General features: G+C 36.0%; 1 protein-coding gene across 2 annotated transcripts in view; it reads right to left on the reverse strand.

Annotated features, from left to right (window-relative positions):
- Positions 1-20,036, reverse strand: part of DYM (dymeclin) — a 382,138-nt gene that overhangs the window by 224,655 nt on the left and 137,447 nt on the right. For both annotated transcript variants that reach the window (XM_024132334.2, XM_028480232.2), the window contains exons 9-11: positions 17,415-17,597; positions 13,782-13,960; positions 11,567-11,692 (exon numbers count right to left, since the gene is read on the reverse strand). In XM_024132334.2, coding sequence (XP_023988102.1) covers positions 11,567-11,692; positions 13,782-13,960; positions 17,415-17,597 — 488 coding nt within the window. The remainder of the gene's footprint in view (positions 1-11,566; positions 11,693-13,781; positions 13,961-17,414; positions 17,598-20,036) is intronic.

Consider the following 20,036-nt stretch of genomic DNA (forward strand, 5'->3'; position numbering starts at 1 on the left):
AACATCACTAATCATTAGAGAAATGCAAATCAAAACTACAATGAGGTATCACCTCACACCAGTTAGAATGGGCATCATCAGAAAATCTACAAACAATAAATGCTGGAGAGGGTGTGGAGAAAAGGGAACCCTCTTGCACTGCTGGTGGGAATGTAAACTGATACAGCCACTATGGAGAACAGTATGGCGGTTCCTTATAAAACTAAAAATAGAACTACCACATGACCCAGCAATCCCACTACTGGGCATATATCCTGAGGAAACTACAATTCAAAGAGAGTCATGGATCACAATGTTCATTGCAGCAGTATTTACAATAGGCAGGTCTTGGAGGCAACCTAAGTGTCCAGTGACAGATGAATGGATAAAGAAGATCTGGTACATATACACAATGGAATATTACTCAGCCACAAAAAGAAACAAAATTGAGTTATTTGTAGTGAGGTGGATGGACCTAGAGTCTGTCATACAGAGTGGAGTAAGTCAGAAAGAGAAAAACAAATACCGTATGCTAACACATATATATGGAATCTAAAAAGAAAAAGAAAAAAAAAAAGGTTCTGAAGAACCTAGGGGCAGGACAGGAATAAAGACACAGACATAGAGAATGGACTTGAGGACACGGGGAAGGGGAAGGGGAAGCTGGGACGAAGTGAGAAAGTGGCATGGACCTATACACTGCCAAATGTAAAATAGATAGCTAGTGGGAAGCAGCCGCATAGCACAGGGAGATCAGCTTGGTGCTTTGTGACCACCTAGAGGGGTGGGATAGGGATGCGATGGTGGGGGAGAGAAACAAGAGGGAGGGGATATAGGGATATATGTATACGTATAGCTGACTCACTTTGTTATACAGCAGAAACTAAGACACTATTGTAAAGCAATTACACTCCAGTAAAGATGTTAAAAAAAATGTATGTTTTGATCAGTATTAACTAAAAACCACAGAGCAACACAGTAGCACCAGCCACAAGTGGGGATTTAAATTCAAATTTAATAAAATTAAAAATTCAATCCCTCAGTCACACTGGCCAGATTTCACGTGCTGCCATATCAGACAGTGCAGTTACAGAAGATTTCTACCAACACAGAAAGTTCAACTGAATAGCCTGGTATAGAGAACACCACTGTACCCATCATCCAGTTTTAGCAAATGTTAATATTTTCGTTTCTGAAGCACCTAAAGCCCCCCAGCTACTCCTCCCTGACCCTCTAACCTCTGACAACACTCTCTTAAATTTGGTACTTCATTACCATGAATATTTTTGAATTTATTATTGTCAATACATATAGTTCTATTTCATTCACTGTAGCTCCTCTGCAGTATTTCATTTATGTTATCAGGTGTTTGCAAGTTTTGAACACTACAAACAATCCTACAATGAACACTGCTTCAAATGTGCTCTTGTGAATCTATGGAAAAGTTTTTCCTAGGACTCAAACCAGGAAATGGAATTGCTGAGAGGTAGAGTATTTACTTCTGCAGGTAATTTGAGGAATGTGAGAGGCCGAGTTCCTCACATAAGTGGTTCTACCAGTTTATACTGTCACCACCAGTATGTGAGAGTCCTCTTTCTCTGTATTCTCACCTGATATATGAGATCTCATAATTTTTGCCAATCTGATGAGTACAGCATATTTCAGTTATCTTAATTAGCACAATCCCGAAGAAACATCAGGTTGAGCATCCTTTAAAAATGCTTACTGGGGAAATTCCCCAGAAGTCCAGTGGTTAGGACTCCACGCTTTCACTGCCAGTCGCCTGGGTTGAGGGCCCGGGTTCAATCCCTGGTCAGTGAACTAGGATCCCAGAAGCCTCACAGCATGGCCAAAATGAAACAGAAAACTTGTTTAAAAAAAATAATAATGCTTACCAGTCATTCAGGTTTTTATTCTTTTTATTCTGTTTTTCTCTTACTTTGTCCATTATTCTAGCAATACTTTGTTTTTGTGACTGATTGTAAGGATTCTTTATAAATTAAAAATGCTGGTGCTTCCTGGTGGCGCAGTGGTTAACAATCCGCCTGCTAATGCACTGGACATGGGTTCGAGCCCTGGTCCGGGAAGATCCCACATGCCGCGGAGCAGCTAAGCCTGTGTGCCACGACTACTGAGCCTGTGCTCTAGAGCCCGTGTGCCACAACTACTGAAGTCTGCGCACCTAGAGCCGGTGCTCCGCAACAAGAGAAGCCACTGCAATGAGAAGTCCCGGCTCACTGCAACTAGAGAAAGCCTGCGCACAGCAACGAAGACCGAACACAGACAAAAATAAATAAATAAAAAATAAATAAATTTATTTAAAAAATAAATAAAAATGCTAACCCTGTCTTCCTGTCTGCGTCTTGTTTTCACTTGCCGTAACAGTGAAAATTTTCATTTTAATGAAATTCATTCATTTTAATGTAGTCAAACTTATTAATCTTTTCATTCATGGTTTGTACATTTTATGCTTAAGAAATTCCTTTCTCAAGTTCATCGTAATATTACCCTTTAATTTCTCTTTGACGATTTAAAAATGCAGCTTTTCACATCTAGGTCTTATTAACCCAAGTGGAATTCTTCTTTGTATGCGGGGCAAGATAATCTAATTTTACTTTTTCCATTTGGATGAGCCATGTTCTCAATCTCAGCACAATTTATTTATTACTTCTGTCACACTTCATGTTTCCAAATTTGAGTGTGTAGTTTCTGGACTGTCTAAGTTCTTTTCCATTTATTTGTTTTCTATTCCCTTGTTAATAAAACACAATCTTAAGTACTAAGGTTTTATAATAGTCTGTCTGGTAGGGTGAGTAACGCCGCAATGAATTGCTTCAAAAACTTTCTAGGCTTTTGGCTTTTCCCTTCGATTTCTGGGATCAGCTTCTCAAGTCTCACAAAAAACTGCTGAGATTCTGATCAGATGAACATAGCAATTAATTTGGAGGCAAAATTAACAACTTTATGACACTGAGTCTTCGCATCTGTGAACATGGTATCTTTCTCCATTTATTAAGCTATATAAATATATCTTTCATTTAGGTAATTTATGCCGTTAAAATATTGTACTTCTTTTAGATTAATTCCTGGATTTCACTGTAGTTTTACTGCCATTGTAAGTAGTATCCCTATATCACATTTTGAAGTCCTTTGTTACTAGTATGCAGATATAGTATTTATTTTGTATACTGATTTCTGACCCAGAAAATTTGTTCAACTTTCCTAACAGTTCTAATATTAGAGTCTTGAATTTTCTATGTAGTCAGTCATAACATCTGCAAATACTGACATTTAGATTTCCTTTCTTTTTAATTTTAAAATCATTTAGAGCTTGTTCTAGTCTTAATGACCTGCTTAGAATTCTGGTACAACATTGAGGAGAAGTGGTAATTAATAAAGGGCATACACACTTTGTTCTGACTTTCAAGGGAAGACTTTTAAGATTCCCCAATCAAATATAATACTTAACTATAGGTTTTGGTAGATATCTTCTGTTGAGACAAGGAATTTCTTTTCTACCCTTATTTTTTAAGGTTTTTTAAAATCATAAATAAGTACTGCCTTTTATCAAATGCTTCTCCTGCATCCGTTGAGGGGATTATATGGTTTTTTTTACTCTTAAATTAATAAATTACATTAAGATATTTTCTAATATGAAACCATCTGTGCATTCCTGCAATACTTGGTATTGGCAGACATACTTTTTCCTATCTTGCTTTATTCCATTTTACAATATTAGATTTATAAGCTTTGTGACCACATTTGTGTCAGTATTGCTTCTCAATTCGAAATCCACTCTTCTTTGCCCTGCTTTGTGATACCAAAGCTGAACACTGTAGACATTTCTCCTTTGTTGGCTGTCTTGATGTTAAGTTTTATCAATAGAGGACATTTGGAAGGACACCTCTACGTCAGAGCAAGAGGAAAGCTCTTTCTTCCCTTCTTCAATGTAGTGTTTTCCATGCAGTAGCCAACAACAGATCAGCATGGGGGACCTTGTAATGTTTACCTAAGTGACCTTCACAGTTCCACTTTGGCCCACATCCTCTGACAAGTTTCTTCACTACTGGCAAACTGCATATTCCTGGGACAACCAGGTCCTCTTCCTCAGAGATCTGGCCCTCAGCTTTGGCTGCATATGGGGAAGCTTCCTTTAAATTTCTAAATTCCTTCCTCCTCCTCTGTCAGATTAATGATAACAGTTACTTTTTGCACTTGTCTTTTCTATCCTCTTTAGAGTTGGCAGTTTCTTTCATAAAAGACTAAATGTACTAAATATTTTAGGCTTGCAGGCCATATAGTCTCTGTCACCCTTGACTCGACTCTACTGTTGTCACTTGAGAGCAGCTGTGGAGAGTACATTAACAAATAGTTGTGGCTGTTCTACAATAAAGTTTTATTTATAAAAAACAAGCAGCTGGCCTGCTGGCCATACTTTGCTGAACTCCTTCAATAGACTATTGTTGCTGATGGTAATGATGACAGGTAAGAATGAATTACAATAATTCATTATCTGTCAATTGAAAATTTGATATGAATACCACAGCAATGTAGTAGATCAGTAGAATAACAGTGATATGCAAGAAGTGATTTTTTTTTTCTTACTAGAAATAGAAAGTGAAGCAGGTAGTAATTTTGCACATTACAGTATTTGGGTTTAATATGAAAATTTACCAATTTAGAACAAGTTGAACACATATATTCAACATGAAAGATACTTTCGACTGTATTAGTATATAAGAAATTTCAAATTTCTCAGTTTGTTTATTATTTTACTTTATTTTTCATGTTCAACCTGGTCTGAAGGATAGTTATTCTACTTTGATTACATATGATCAGCAATTACACTTGCATGGTACCCTTGCAAGCTCAAAAGCTTTATGCGCTATGGGATTTTTATATATTTCTTAATGAAACTAGTATCTTAAGACTCATTAGCATAATCATGACACTTTGCTGTAACATATAATCTTCTGCATGTCTCTTGGTACATACGTACATGAATTTCTTTGCATATATACCTAGTAGAATTGCTGGGTGCTTGGATATATATGTTCAAATTAGGTAGAAGATGACAATGAGTTCACCAAAGGAGTTGTAACAATTTAAAACCCCACCAGCAGCTCCTCATCCTACCCAATATTAGGTTATCATCATCCTTTTTAATTTTAGTCATTCTGGTAGGTGTATACTGGTACCTCATTGTGGCATTAATTTGCAATTCCCTAATTACAAATGAAGTTTTTAAAACACTTTTTAATATGTTTATTGACCATTTAGATACTGTCCTTTTTGAAGTGCTTCTTCAAGCCTGTTGTTCATTTTATTACTGTGTCTTTTTCTTACTGGTTTGTAGGCGTTCATTATATATGTAAAATATAAGCCATTTGTGAGTAATATATATATAGCAATATCTTCTTCCACTATCTGGCTTGATTTTTCATTCTCTACTAGTATTTTTTGATAAATAAATAAATTTTAAATTTTAATCTAGTTTGGTTTATTAATCTTTTCTTTTATTGCTACTGCTTGCTGAGGCTTGCTTGAGAATCTTGTCCCCAGGCCATGAAGATATTCTCCTCCATTATCTTCCAGAAGCTTTACTGTTTTGTTCCTTATATTAACATCTAGAATTCATCAGAAATTGGTTTTTGTGTATGGAGTGAGTAGGGGATCAAGTTCATTTTTTCTCCATATGGATAACTTACCATTTAATGAAAAGACCTTTCTCTGTGGCAACTTTTGAAACAAGCTGTGTTCACATATAGAGTTCTCATATCCAGTAGATCAAGTCCTCCTACTTTGTTCCTCTTCTACAAGGGCATCTCAGCTATTCTTGGCCCTTTTCACTTCTAAGTAGTAAATTGTAGGATTTACACATACGTTTACACTCCCACATTCAAAAGAAATCAATATGGGGTAAAGATATCCTTGCAATAGTAATATTTCTAATGTATTAACATAAAAGTCTACATTTATTTCAGTTTTCTTTAATCTTTCTCAATGTTTTAGAATTTTCTAAGTAGAGATCTTACACATCTTTCACCACATTTATTCTAAGGTATTTGATATTTTATGATGCTATTGTAAAAGGTATCTTTAAAAAAATCCATATTCTACTTATTGCTGGTATGAGAAATACAATTTTTTTAAGATTGATCTTACACCCACCAATCTTACTAAACTCACTTACTAACTCTAACATTTTATATATAGATTTCTTTGAATTTTCTATCTATACAATCATATCATCTGAAAAAAGTTTTATTTCCTTTCTAGTATTACGTAATTTAGTTTTTTCTTTCCATCATACACTGAATAGACCTCCAATCACATGTTCAATAGAGTATTGTTAGCAGATATCCTTGACTTGTTCATGATCTCAGAATGAAGACTTTTAACATTTTATCATTAGATATGATGCTTAACACAGTCGTTTATTTCTTTTTCTGGTAGATACCCTTCATCAGATTAAGAAATTTTCCTCCTGATTCATTAAGTTTTGTTTTTTGTTTGTTTGCTTATTTGTTTTTAAAGAATAAAGAGACTGAATTTTACACAATACTTTCTTGGTATCTATTTAGATTTATCATTTGACAGTTCTCCTTTATTGTTAAAATGATGAATTACATTCATTGTTTTCCAAATGTTAAGCCAACCTTTCATTCCGGAATAAATCCACCTTGATTATGACATGTTATCATTTCACATATTGCTGGTTCAGTTTGTTTATATTTTGTTTCTACTTTCCCATCTATTTGCATAAATGAGACATGCCTGCAATTTTCCTTATTCAAATTTTGTTAAATTTGGTATCAAGATTATGTTGGCCTCCTAAAATGAGTTGGAAACATTTCTCTTTTTTCTACCATCTAGATGAGCTTCTATAAGACTGGTGTTCTTTCCTCCTGCAATTTTCAGAAGAATTCATAGGTAAAAAATCATCTGTGCCTACAATTTTCTATTTAGGATGATTTTACATTACAAAGTCAATTTCTTTAATATAAACAATTATTTTGATTTTCTGTTCCTTTTGTGAGCTTTGCTTAAGTTTTTTCTAGAGGGGGAGGGGATGTGTCCATTTCATGTAACATTTAAATTTTATGGTATAAAATTACTTGTATCGATAGTATCCTCTGAGGATTTTTAAACATCTGTGGAACCTTTCCTGATCTCCTCTTACGCACTCGCACTCTCAATAATAAATGTTTGTAGCTTTTTTTCTTGATCATCTTTCTAGGGATTTATCAATCTTACTAGCTTTCATATATTTTGCTTGTAATAGAAAAGCAGAAAGATATAAAATCAAAGATCTAAGCTTCTAGCTAAAGAATTGAAAAAAATAAAGAACAAGTAAAGCTTAAGCAAGCAGAAGAAAGGAAATAAAGAGCAGACATTAATGACATTTTTAAAAATTGAGAAAATTCAATGGAATCAAAAGTTGGTCCTCTGAAAAGATTTTAACGGAGGGAAGGAAGAAAGGGAGAAAGGGAGGGAGGGAGAGGAGAGGGAAAAAAGAAAGGAGAAGAGAAGAGAAGAGAAGAGAAGAGAAGAAAAACCTCTAGACAGATAGATGAAGAATAAGAGAGAAAAGACACACATTCCAATACCAAGATTGAGAGAGGTAACATCTCTATGGCCATTACAGATATTAAAAGGTAGTAAGTTTAAAAAAAGGTAATAAGAATGTATTATGAACAACCAATGACAATGAATGCAATACCTTAGAAGAAGTGTACAAATACCCTGAAATACACAAAGTACCAAAGCTCAAAACTTAACCAAATTGTATATGAAAATATATATAAAAGGATACTACATCATGGCCAAGAGCAGTTTATCCCATGACTGCAAGGTTGATTTAATATTCAAAAATTAATCAGTATATAATTCACTTTATTTACAGACCGGAAAAAAAATCCACATGATTCAGAATATATAAAGAAGCCTTACAAGTCAATAGTAAGACAAAAATCCAATTTTTAAAAAAGGAGGTATGGCTAAACAAGGCAACATGAGGGACATCCCCGTGGTGATGGAAATGCTCTGCATCGTGACTATTTCAAAGTCAATGTCTTGGCTGTGGTACTACTACTGTTTTGCAATTATAGCTGTCACTGAGTGAAAACAGGTAAAAGGTACATGGGATCTCTCTGAATTTTTCTTACAACTACAATTATTTCAAAATAAGAAGTATAATTTAAAACAATGGGGAAAAACTTGGAAAATACTTCACAGAAGCAAATATATAAGCACATGAAAAGTACATGAAAAATGCTCAGTATCACTGGGTATTAAGAAATGATAATTCTAACCAGAATAAGATACCAGAATATATTTCACAGACAGCTAGGTCCACAGTGGATGATTCCATGTAGAAAACTCTGTAAAAACACTTGACTTACTCATTTTTACTATTACACATAAAAAGGAAAAGGAGAAAAGTAAACAGATCAATAAGAAAGTTAGACTCTAGAGAAAAAGAACAATTTGTTTAAACACCTGAATGTCATCTAGAATATCCTGAAATCCTTATGGAATGGACTTGAATGTTAACTGAATCTAACGCCTTCCCTATCTTACCATCCCTGTTTTGGCAGTCAGTAAAATTTAATTTTAATGCAAAATCCTGTGCTAACTTAAAATTGTTTTAATTACCAAACATAATAAAGATACAAAAAGTATAGAAAATAATATAATAAAAAGTATATCCACTGTTAAATTATGTCAAATCTTAATATTTTGGTCAGATATGGTTCAAAGTTTTGTGTGGTTACTTCTTTCACTTTTGTTTTTGCTGCTGTTGAAGTGAAAAGAATATTACAGACCTAGGGGAAGCCCCACTGTGCACCCTTCCCTATTTTCATTCCCCTTTCTTGCTCTGATATAGCCAGTACCCTGACTGTTTTACTTTGCATGTTCCACACATTTTCAATATTATAAACAGTGCTGTAGATGACCACTAATAAGCATGTCCTCTCTGCAAATGTGCAAGAGTCTTCCTACGTAACCTTGGAGTGAAATGCTGACTTGTGGGGTATACATACCTTCAATTTTACCTGTATCCCTTAAAACTAAACACACACCTGTCTTATGACCCAGCAATTCTACTCCTAGGTATATGCCCAAAAGGATGAATGTATATGTCCACCAAAATACATGTTCAAAAATGTGGTGGGATTCCCTGGTGGTGCAGTGGTTGAGAGTCCGCCTGCCGATGCAGGGGACACGGGTTTGTGCCCCGGTCCGGGAAGATCCCACATGCCGCGGAGCGGCTGGGCCCGTGAGCCATGGCCGCTGAGCCTGCACTTCCGGAGCCTGTGCTCTGCAACGGGAGAGGCCACAACAGTGAGAGGCCCGTGTACCGCAAAAAAAGAAAAAAAAAAAAAAATGTGCACAGCTGCTTTAGCAAAAATAGCCCCAAAGTGGGGAAAGAAAAGCCAAATATCCACTAAGAAGGGAATGAATAAATACATTGTGGCGTATTCACACAGTGGAATAGTACATAGCAATAATAAAGAACAAACTAATGATATAGTAACATGGGTGAATTTTACCAACACTATTTTCAGTGAAAGAAGCCAAAATAAAAGAGAACACCTTAATTTCATTTTCTAATGCCCAGTAATAGTAAGCATTTTTCGTGTACTTTGCATGTGCTTATATATCTTCTTTTGAAAAGTATTTTTCCAAATTTCTCCCCAATGTTTTAAATTATACTTTTTATTTTGAAATAATTGTAGTTTTAAGAAAAATGCAGAGATATCCCATGTATCCTTTACCCATTTTCCCCCAGGGACAACTATAATTCAAGGAGAAGCAAAAACTAATCTATAGGGAGGGAATTCAAAATGTAGTTTGGTGTGGGATATTGACCAGAAGAGGGCAAAAGGGAGTCTTCTACTATGCTAGAAATGTTCAATAACTTGATCTGGGTGGTAATAATACACATACATAGAAACTCATAAGTTGTACCTTTAAAATTTGTGTACTTTCGGTTTTATACTTCAACTTTAAAATGTTTTTAAAAATCATACTGGTTTTTCAACTTATCAAAAGAAAGATAAATGCTAGTTTAAAAAGAAACTAAGTCAGTGCAAATATTTTCTCTCGTGGTACTTTAGTAAAAAAAAGAATCAAAAAATGTGTATGTTTTATCCTCTTTCTACAGTGTCAAGATCCCTTAAACCTTAGTTGAAATGATGGTCGCACTACGTAAGAGGCAAAAATAGTTTCAACAGGAACAGCAGAGAAGAGTAAAGACGACATGAAAGCTCTACTGAAGAAGAAGGTGTCTGTACCCGAAGAAGAGTGAGACCCCTATAGCCCCATTCTCCCAGTCGACCCCCACACTAGACTGGAAGAATCCCTTCTCAGAAATTGATCAATTACCCCAAAAGAAAAGGCCTACAGCGAGTAGGACACCCAGAGAAATAGAATGTGTGGAGCACATTACGTTGAAAAAGTCCTGCCCGCACACAGAACTTGCAATCAACGTGTTAGTGCATGCTCCTCAATAGAAACAGATAAGCAAGAATCACCACACATTTGAGGAAAGCCTCCAATGAGGACTAAGACAGGAGCCAAAGACGAAAATGAAACGGAGAAAATATGCAATATGTTTTAATAGCTTTAGAGGGGGTTCTCAGTTCTGCTAAAGTTGGGAGTTGCATTAGTGATTGGTATATGAATGTAAAACAGGGCAATGACGTGCTACAGAAAGATTAAAACATGTACAAGAAAGGAAATACAATTATCATACACTCCACCTGAGGGTAGAATAATAGTTAACAAAATCGTAATAATGTAAAAGCTGAGTTAACCAAAAATGACAATAAGATGGAAGAAGGAAAAAGTCTCTGTGCTGGAAAGGGGTCTAGGAACCCAGAGGGAACACTCAAGATGTGCAGGAGGGAGAGCAGTTAATCTCTAAATCTGAAAAATCAAGAAATAACAATATAAGCATGTTATTTAGAAACATGGACAGAGCTGACAGCATTTGTCTTTGGAGAGTGGTAATCAGGTATGAGGTAGACATGGGGTCTGCTAGTTTGCATTAAAACCTAGTACTTCTGTGTAAGTTTTAAAACTATGTACATGTACTACTTTGACACAAAGAAAATACCAAAGAGGAAGATAAAATCAGTTTGGGAATGGAACTCACAAACAGGACTAAAATTTAAAGAGTTAAATTATACTACACTATTTTACATTGTTTTACAAAACAATTTTCAGTCCTCTTCTTCTTCCCTATTCTTTCACTCATTCTATATAAAAGGAGCAAACCTGTTTGATAATTTCTGCCACAACTAAAAAGTAGAAACGGAGAGGAAAAATGATCTCACTGCAGCAAAAACATTTCTATCAATTACTAAAGAAACTATTTTGAGAGAGTTTTTAATAGTAGCTAATAGTCATTCAAAAAAAAAAAAAGCATCACTTCATAAATCTGAAACACCGTTTCTAAGTCAGGCACTTGCAGAAATATCTACCAGGAGGAAAAGAAGGAAGTAGGGTACTAACGGTAGTAAATTTTATGGAGTGACGGGTCTGTTCTGTAACTCTGATTAAAGTGAAGGTAACTTACTACTTCGTGAATGGATCTATTGAAGCCATCATCTTCTGTAAGGATCAACAATACTATAAGGGCCATATAGACATGGTGTGAATTTCTTTCTTCCACATGATACAGAATCTCGAGAATTGGTAAAACCTAGTGAATAAAAATTTTAATTTACCATTACTTTATTATAAAACCAATGTTTTAAACCTCTATACTTTTATCATGTACCCTTTGCTTTAATTTCACAAACCAGCCTGTGACTGAAAGTACTTTCCGTTTGTATAACTAAAGTACCAGCAGAGAAAAGCATCCTCTTCTGCAAAGGTCTGCCGCCACGTAAAGGCTGGGTTTACAGAGACCATTTAGGCTCATGGTCAACACCTGACACTCAATAGAAGCGACTCGGCCTCCAGCCTAGCAGGAACTTACACAATAAGGTATTCTTAGAAACACTGCAGTATATCAAGCATTACCTTCTTAACAGCAAACATTGCAGGATAAAAGAATTGTTAACATCAAAATCAGATCAGCATAGTGAATTTCCTACCAGTAACTTATTTTCTAATCACAGACTCAACAAATTATAGAGGAAAAAGAAAAGGGAAGGACATCAATTAAAACATTATAAAAGTAATCTATGCGGGCTTCCCTGGTGGCGCAGTGGTTGGGAGTCCACCTGCTGATGCGGCGGACACGGGTTCGTGCCCCGGTACAGGAGGATCCCACATGCCGCGGAGCGGCTGGGCCCGTGAGCCATGGCCGCTGAGCCTGCGCGCCCGGAGCCTGTGCTCCGCAGCGGGAGAGGCCGCAACCGTGAGAGGCCCGCGTACCACAAAAAAAAAAAAAAAAAAAAAAAAAAGTAATCTATGCAAGACATTAAAAACAAACAAAAACAAATATACAAGCCCCACCTCACCCTACCCCAGCCCCCCAAAAAATCCCCAAACAAAACCTTTTAACTTTTCACTGGTGTTAAGTCATCATATACAGACAACTGTTCCCCTGCATGATCTTTTGTACCAACATCCTTACCATGGAACTTTCTAGAGCCGATGACGTCATGGGCTTTCTGCTTATTCCCATCATTTTCCTTAGGCTACATCATGCTCAGAATCGTCTCTGCTTATATTCACTCACCCATTAGTAAGCAAGCCTTTTCTTTACAAGCTTTTACTCACATGAGCAGTACACTGTCACACCCAATTTTGCTATTTAAGCCAATGTTCTCCACATATAGCTGGTGCGCAGATGGGTTCTTTCATCACATTTTTTTGTCCTTAGTGTCACTCTGACATAGAATATGCTCTTCAAATAAATTCTAATATTCCACGTTTACTCATTATTTTCATGTTTAATGCTGAAAAAAAGTGGCCACCAAATCCCTGGTGAATCCCGCTATCACTCCATAAAAATTGGTGCAGAGGGGACATTCCTGTTGCCACCAGCAAGCTGCCAGCTATTTCAGAGATGTTCACAATTTTATTAATGCATGAACAGTCCAATGTTATCTATAAGTATGTATTTCAAACATGACATCAACACCTTTAGTGAGGCAGCTTACTTTTCATAGAAACATTTTTGATTACACATTAGTTATAATGGAAATGAATAATTGCCCATAGGAGTTGTTGTCTATGAGCAAAAACCTGGAACCAATTTCACTCACATAGTAAAGGGTAATGTACATTTATATGATATCTGGCAATGGTACCTTAAAACAACTATAACACTCCAGGAACTGAGTTCAGACAGCCTTAGTGTCAAAGCCTGTTGAAGGGATAGGACACTTGGGAAACTGAGTTGAAAAATCACCCTTCCTTTTAGCCATACTCATCAGGAATATGCGACAACTGTGACCAGCTACTTGAACTTAGTGAGCAGGCACTTAGTAGCGGAAAGGATCCAAGAGGGTATAAAAATCTTCTTGACAATGGTAGCCAGTGCTTCTTGGAGGACTTCATCCAGGCTGAATCATGGGCAGTGGGTGGCTGTTAAGGACCTAAAGGACAGAGAAGTTTGCTGGGCTGTGTGCTCTCCTGCTCTGCACTGTGACGCCATCTCTACGTGCACTGTCTCCTACACTGTAAAACTCATACCTCTGCCTTTGCCTGGTGGCATCTCCCTATCAACCTCTTGACTATCACCTTTGCAACCAGGCAAATATACATATCCTCTTGGGAAAAGAAATTACTCTTCAAAATATTATAAAACATAAAACCATGTTTAATATGATACTTACAAGATTTTCCATATCTGTGCGAGCCAACATGTATGTTCTAATATTACTATTCTGATGGAGCAATGTATACAAAAGGAGAGTTGCTTGATCAGACGTCTGCTGTTCACATAGGGCCATATACAAACTGTTAAAGTTAATCTGGAAAGCATGTGGAATTGACGAGGGGAAAGGACTGCTATCTGGAATATGGAAAACACAAAATTTTTACAATATTACATCTATTTTCTAGACTGTGCCTGATATTAAATAATAATAAAAGTATTGTTAATGTATACAATTCAGTTCCCATTAATTTTGTATAAGTTGCTACATTTCAGGCTCAAAATTTCAATTTGTATTCTAAATTTTACCTAAAAAACAACTACACTAACTAAAACATGACTACAGTTGATAACACAGTACTGTATATTTGCAATTTGCTAAGAGAGTAGAACTGAAATGTCCTCACCAAAAGCAAAAGAAACAAAAACAAAAACAAAAAAACAACCACACACACACACAACACAAAAACCCAACACAACCTATAAACTCGGACAATTTATTTCTCTGTACTATCTAAACCACAGCTTTCCAATGATTATAAATATATGAGCAAATATCATGTAACAGAGTGACTTTTTTTTTAAAGCCGAGTATAAAAAAAAACTAAACTAAGTCACGCAGTTTGACTCCACTACTATTTTTGCATTAACATAGCTGAATTAAATTGTCAATAAAAATATGAGCTTAAATAAATACAGTTATGGGGGTAGGCCAAAAAAAAAAAACTCTTTAATACATACAATTTAACCACAACATTGAAATGCTTTGTTACCGAAACTAAATGGCCATCAGTCCTAAATAAAAATATCTAGAGACAAACAGAAAATTCTATTGTAAGGTAAGAGTTAAAAAGAAAAAAAAACTGCCTTGAAGCTAAGTTAATTTTTTTCAAATGAATTATCAGGGCTGAAGTATCCATCAATGTCATCAATCCATTTATGAAGAAAATAGCTAGGATAACATATAATTTAGATAATTTTAAAATGATATCAAAATCAGTATGTTCAACATTAGCTTCTATCATAGAACATACCAAACCTAAGACAACTCTTGGAAAACATAAAACATTTTTGTTTAAAGGAAAACTTAAAACTAATTGACTACAACTACGAAGAAACTTTTTTTTTTAAGTAGAGTTACTGGAATGATGAAAAGCATAAATTACAACCCACATAGGGAAAATTCTTGATATTCCAAAACTGACATAGCCCCTTTCCTACAGTTTACTGGATTTGTTTAAAAACTGAAGCAAGCAAGGTTAGGAAGTTTAAAAGGAAGTAAAGCTAGGTCAACTGACTTAGAGAAAATTATAGTCTCATCAGATAAAACACTGGAACATAACAGCACAAAGAGCTGATATTTTAATGTGTTTTGACAAGTACGCATAAAGAATTGTTTTTTTAAAGACCCAGAACCACTAGCAAAACAAAACAAAACAAAATTTTAAAAAACCACTGCCTTAACATTGCCAGAAGCTGTGCTCTTATGGAAAAGAAACGTGTGCCAACAAAATCTTTATGATAGCACAGTCCTATGACTCTCAGATTTTCCTTTTTAACCTTTACATTTGTGAGAAGAACGCATCTAAAAAATGTCTTCAACTTTACTACAAAGTGCCCTCACTTTTCCTTCCACATTCAGAACATAGGTTATTTTTTCAATCCTAGCACTGTATTTTTGACACTTACAAAAATAACTGTTTTGTAAGACTGACCTATATTTTTGCAAAGGATGGCAAAAGGAAGTGTTGGATATATTGTGAGTACGCAAATATTACAGGATTTACAGAAGACTTGGTGGAGGAAGATGCTGGGAACACTACAACTCTTTACTATGGAAGCAGAATAACACAGGTTCATCAACCTGTATTATACCTGACTACAAATGGAATACATATGTTGTGTGTCTATACGTTACTAGCTTGTAAGTGCTATGAACCAGCCATTATACTGACAGCTTTATGTGTATTATCCTTTATTTAACCCATATGACAATCATGTCATTACTCTGACCAGTTTTACAAAGGATGAAATAGAGGCTTAGAGAGATTAAGCAACTTTTCCAAGATTATCCCTGAGTAAACACAGATCAGCTCCTGTTGTTTTCACCACATTATACTGTTTCTTACAACAGCAGCAATAATTTAGTGAGTCCGTCCTATGATAAATGCTCATTTAATTCTTCTAAGAACTTATGAGGTAGAGATTATAATCCCTGCTTCACAAATAAGGAAACTAGTATATAAAGAATATAATCTGGGATATGAATCCAGGTCAGTCTCACCCTAAAGCCAATGTTCTGAATCACACTGTTCTGTACCACAGTCTCCCAAAAGATGACTCTCCCAAGAAGGTTCAACCCTAAACAGTATCATTTGGCCAGAGCAGCAAAAGTAGTAATAGCAGATACATATATCGAACACCTGCTATGTTGCAAAATCTGAGCTAATCATTTCAAATCCTTTCCTTGTTTGGTACTTACACAAATCCTATTAGGTGATACTATCTTCATTTTACAGAAAAGGCCATTGAGGCTTATGGAGATTAAGCAAACTGTGAAAGGCCTCAGAGCTTTGAAGTGACAGGAGTGTGACATGAACTCAGGTCAGCTTGACTCCAAAACTTCCTTTGTTAACCCTAAAGTCACACCGTCACCGAGAAGAGTACGGCAATGAGAATGGAAAATACTATTAGATACATGAGTTTTCATTTCTTATCTATCTAATTGTTAGAGACTCATATTCCCCTGCAAATAATAATACCAGAATTGGCAAAGGCTCAACAAACACTGTCTATAAGAAACGTATACTAGAACAGCTCTGGAAAGGAAGAAAGCAAAGAGCACCAGAGTGTTAAAAATCTTCCTAGCCAATAACTGCACTTCTTACCCATCTTAATTATATCAGTGTTGGATGTATTTTGAAAATCTAGCTACCATATTAATCTCGCTTTTAGAGTATAACCTTTTGATAAGTGATTACTGCTTCAACATGGAACTATCTGCGCGCACTGTACTTCAGGGTTTTGGCAAATTACAGCCCACAGGCACTCCACCACCTGTTTTGGAAATAAAGTTTTACTGGAACCCAGTCATGCTCATTTGCTTATGTATTGCCTATGCTGCTTTTATGTTACAATGGCAGGTAAGAGGTGGTGACAGAGACCACAAAAGCCATCTGCCCCTTTGCAGAAAAGGTCTGCTGAGTTCTGTTCCTATTTTTAGTTATAAAAAACCCTAAATGGAATATAGATTTTAAATTAAAAATTTCAAATAATGTATCATTCGGAGTTTTCCAGGTTAATTCCTATCCCTAACAGGTAGGACAGGCGGATATAAATTAAGCACACGCTGGCTTGGTTATCTCTGAAAGAAATGTAAATATAAATGGATATAAAGAACCTCAGCCCTCATCTAACATTTACTTGACCTTCCTGAGAATATACACAGAAAATTTAGTTTTTCTCATCTTTAACCAACATGAAAACATACAACTTGACAGTCATCTCCACAAGTGAAAGTACACAATATGGGGTAAACAATACCCTCTTTCCTCATTAGAAAGACGATTCAGAGGAAAAAAATACCACAAACCTTGTGTATTCTTAAAGGACACGATGGCCTGTCTGTAGGGGTTTGGCGCATCTGCAGCATCTGTCAGGTTGGCCAGTACCAGCAGAAGCAGGAGACTCTGGTTGGCCAGAGGGGAAGAAACTTCTGCAGCAGTGGCCGCTTTGCTGCCCACACCGCCCAGTGTGAAAACAGTCCAGAGTCCAGCTTGAGAAGAAAACACACAATTAAAATGTGCTGGGACTAGGGGCAGGACAGGAATAAAGACACAGACGTAGAGAATGGACTTGAGGACACAGGGAGGGGGAAGGGAAAGCTGGGACGAAGTGAGAGAGTGGCATGGACATATGTACACTACCAAACGTAAAACAGATAGCTGGTGCGAAGCAGCCGCATAGCACAGGGAGATCAGCTCGGTGCTTTGTGTCCACCTAGAGGGGTGGGATAGGGAGGGTGGAGATCAGCTCGGTGCTTTGTGCCCACCTAGAGGGGTGGGATAGGGAGGGTGGGAGGGAGGGAGACGCCAAGAGGGGAGAGATATGGGAACATATGTATACGTACAGCCGATTCACTTTGTTATAAAGCAGAAACTAACACACCATTATAAAGCAATTATACTCCAATAAAGATGTTAAAATAAATAAATAAAAAAAAATAAAAATACAACTCAGCTCTGGTGGAAAACTACAAAAAAGAAATGTGCTGGGACTAGTAAGATGAATCTATTTCTGTACAATATTCTATACTTTCTCACATTTTAAAGTTTGAAATAACACTCGCTATTTCGATTATGAAAGTAAAACAAGTCCATAATTTGGAAATTCTCATATTGCCCAAGGACATAAAATTTTAAAAGACTATCATTCCCTATTCCCATAATTCCACTTCCACTTCCCATAGATAACCAAGATAATATTAAGTTTCTTATGTATCTTTCTCAATTTTTCTTTACATATCAAAACACACACATAATTATAAAAAAATTTCACGTACAACTTTATACCAATATATTTGAAAACCTAAGCAAAATATTAAAATATCTAGGAGAAAACAAAATACCAAAATTGGCCAAAGAAGATGAAAGCCTGAATGGACAAATAACCTTATAAGAGTGTAAACCAGAGTCAAAGAGCCAATCCTTAAAAACCATCCAAGTCCAGATTTTTTTTTTTTTTTTTTACAAATAAGTCTACCAAACCCTCAAAGTACAGATAATTCTCATACTATATATGCAGTGCCAAAGTAAAGAACAAGAATCATAGCTACACACTCATTTGACAAGGCCAGAAAAATCTCCTTGATACAGAAACTGGATTAAAAAATGCATTTCATCACATTAAAAAACAACTTAGGAATAAACCTGGCCAAGGAGGTGAAAGACTTATATGTAAGGAGGTTCATCAGAAAACTAAAAATAGAATTATCATATGATCCAGAAATCCCACTCCTGGGCATATGCCCAGAGAAAACCATAATTCGAAAGGATACATGCACCCCAAAGTTCACAGTGGCAGTATTTACAATAGCCAAGCCATGGAAACAACCTAAATGTCCAAGCACAGATGAATGGATAAAGAAGATGTGGTACATAGATACAATGGAATACTACTCAGCCATAAAAAAGAACAAAATAATGCCATTTGCAGCAACGTGGATGCAACTAGAGATTATCATACTAAGTGAAGAAAGTCAGAAAGAGAAAGACTATCACTTATATGTGGAATCTAAAATATGACACAAATGAACCTATCTATAAAACAGAGACAGAATCACGGACATAGACAAGAGACTGGTGGTTGCCAACGGGGAGGTGGGAGGGGGAGGAATGGAGTGGGAGGTTGGGGCTAGTAGGTGTAAGCTGTTATATATGGAATGGACAGACAACAAGGTCCTACTGTGTAGCACAGAGAACTATATTCAATGTCCCATGATAAACCATAATGGAAAAGAATATTAAAAAAAGAATGAATATATATGTATAACTGAATCACTTTGCTGTACAGCAGTAATTAACACATTATATATAAATCAACTGTACTTCAGTTAAAAACAAAACAAAAAAATAAGTGATCACTACATATCACAAATTTAAATTTATTCAAAACAATGTTCATGATATAGCTGGGAAACTTGAGGCATTTAAAAAGAAAATCAAAATTATATAAGAAAGTACAACCAGCAGCCAAGTATTACTTGCTTTGGGACTGATTTGTTGTTTATCTTAACATTTTAAAAAATTTCCAGTCACTTCCTTCCACTCAGAGTATGCTCCATGACTGCCTACCCCTATATCCACCACTGTGTGTTCGAGGATTGCAAGCAAAGAAAAACACAATTAGAAAGTTCAATCTGCAAAAAAAATCACAAAATGCTTTCCAAGGTAAAATACAAGTGTTTTATTTTTGCGGGGGATTCTCTTCACAGCTGTGCGTCTTCATTACTAGGAAAAATAAGAGTTGACTAGCACTGGACAAATTTCACAAACAAAATTCTGACTCGCTTTTAACAGCACTTGAAGTATCCTTCCCCCCGACCCCGCTTCAAGTTTTTTCAAGAGGGCTGCAAAGCTGCTTATAATGTCAACAAATGAACATTTTATTGAGAAGCTATCCCACTCCACCCCCACCGGACAGACAGCCTTCCTTC

The sequence above is a fragment of the Physeter macrocephalus genome, chromosome 19 (assembly GCF_002837175.3).
Source record: "Physeter macrocephalus isolate SW-GA chromosome 19, ASM283717v5, whole genome shotgun sequence".
Lineage (NCBI taxonomy): Eukaryota > Metazoa > Chordata > Mammalia > Artiodactyla > Physeteridae > Physeter > Physeter macrocephalus.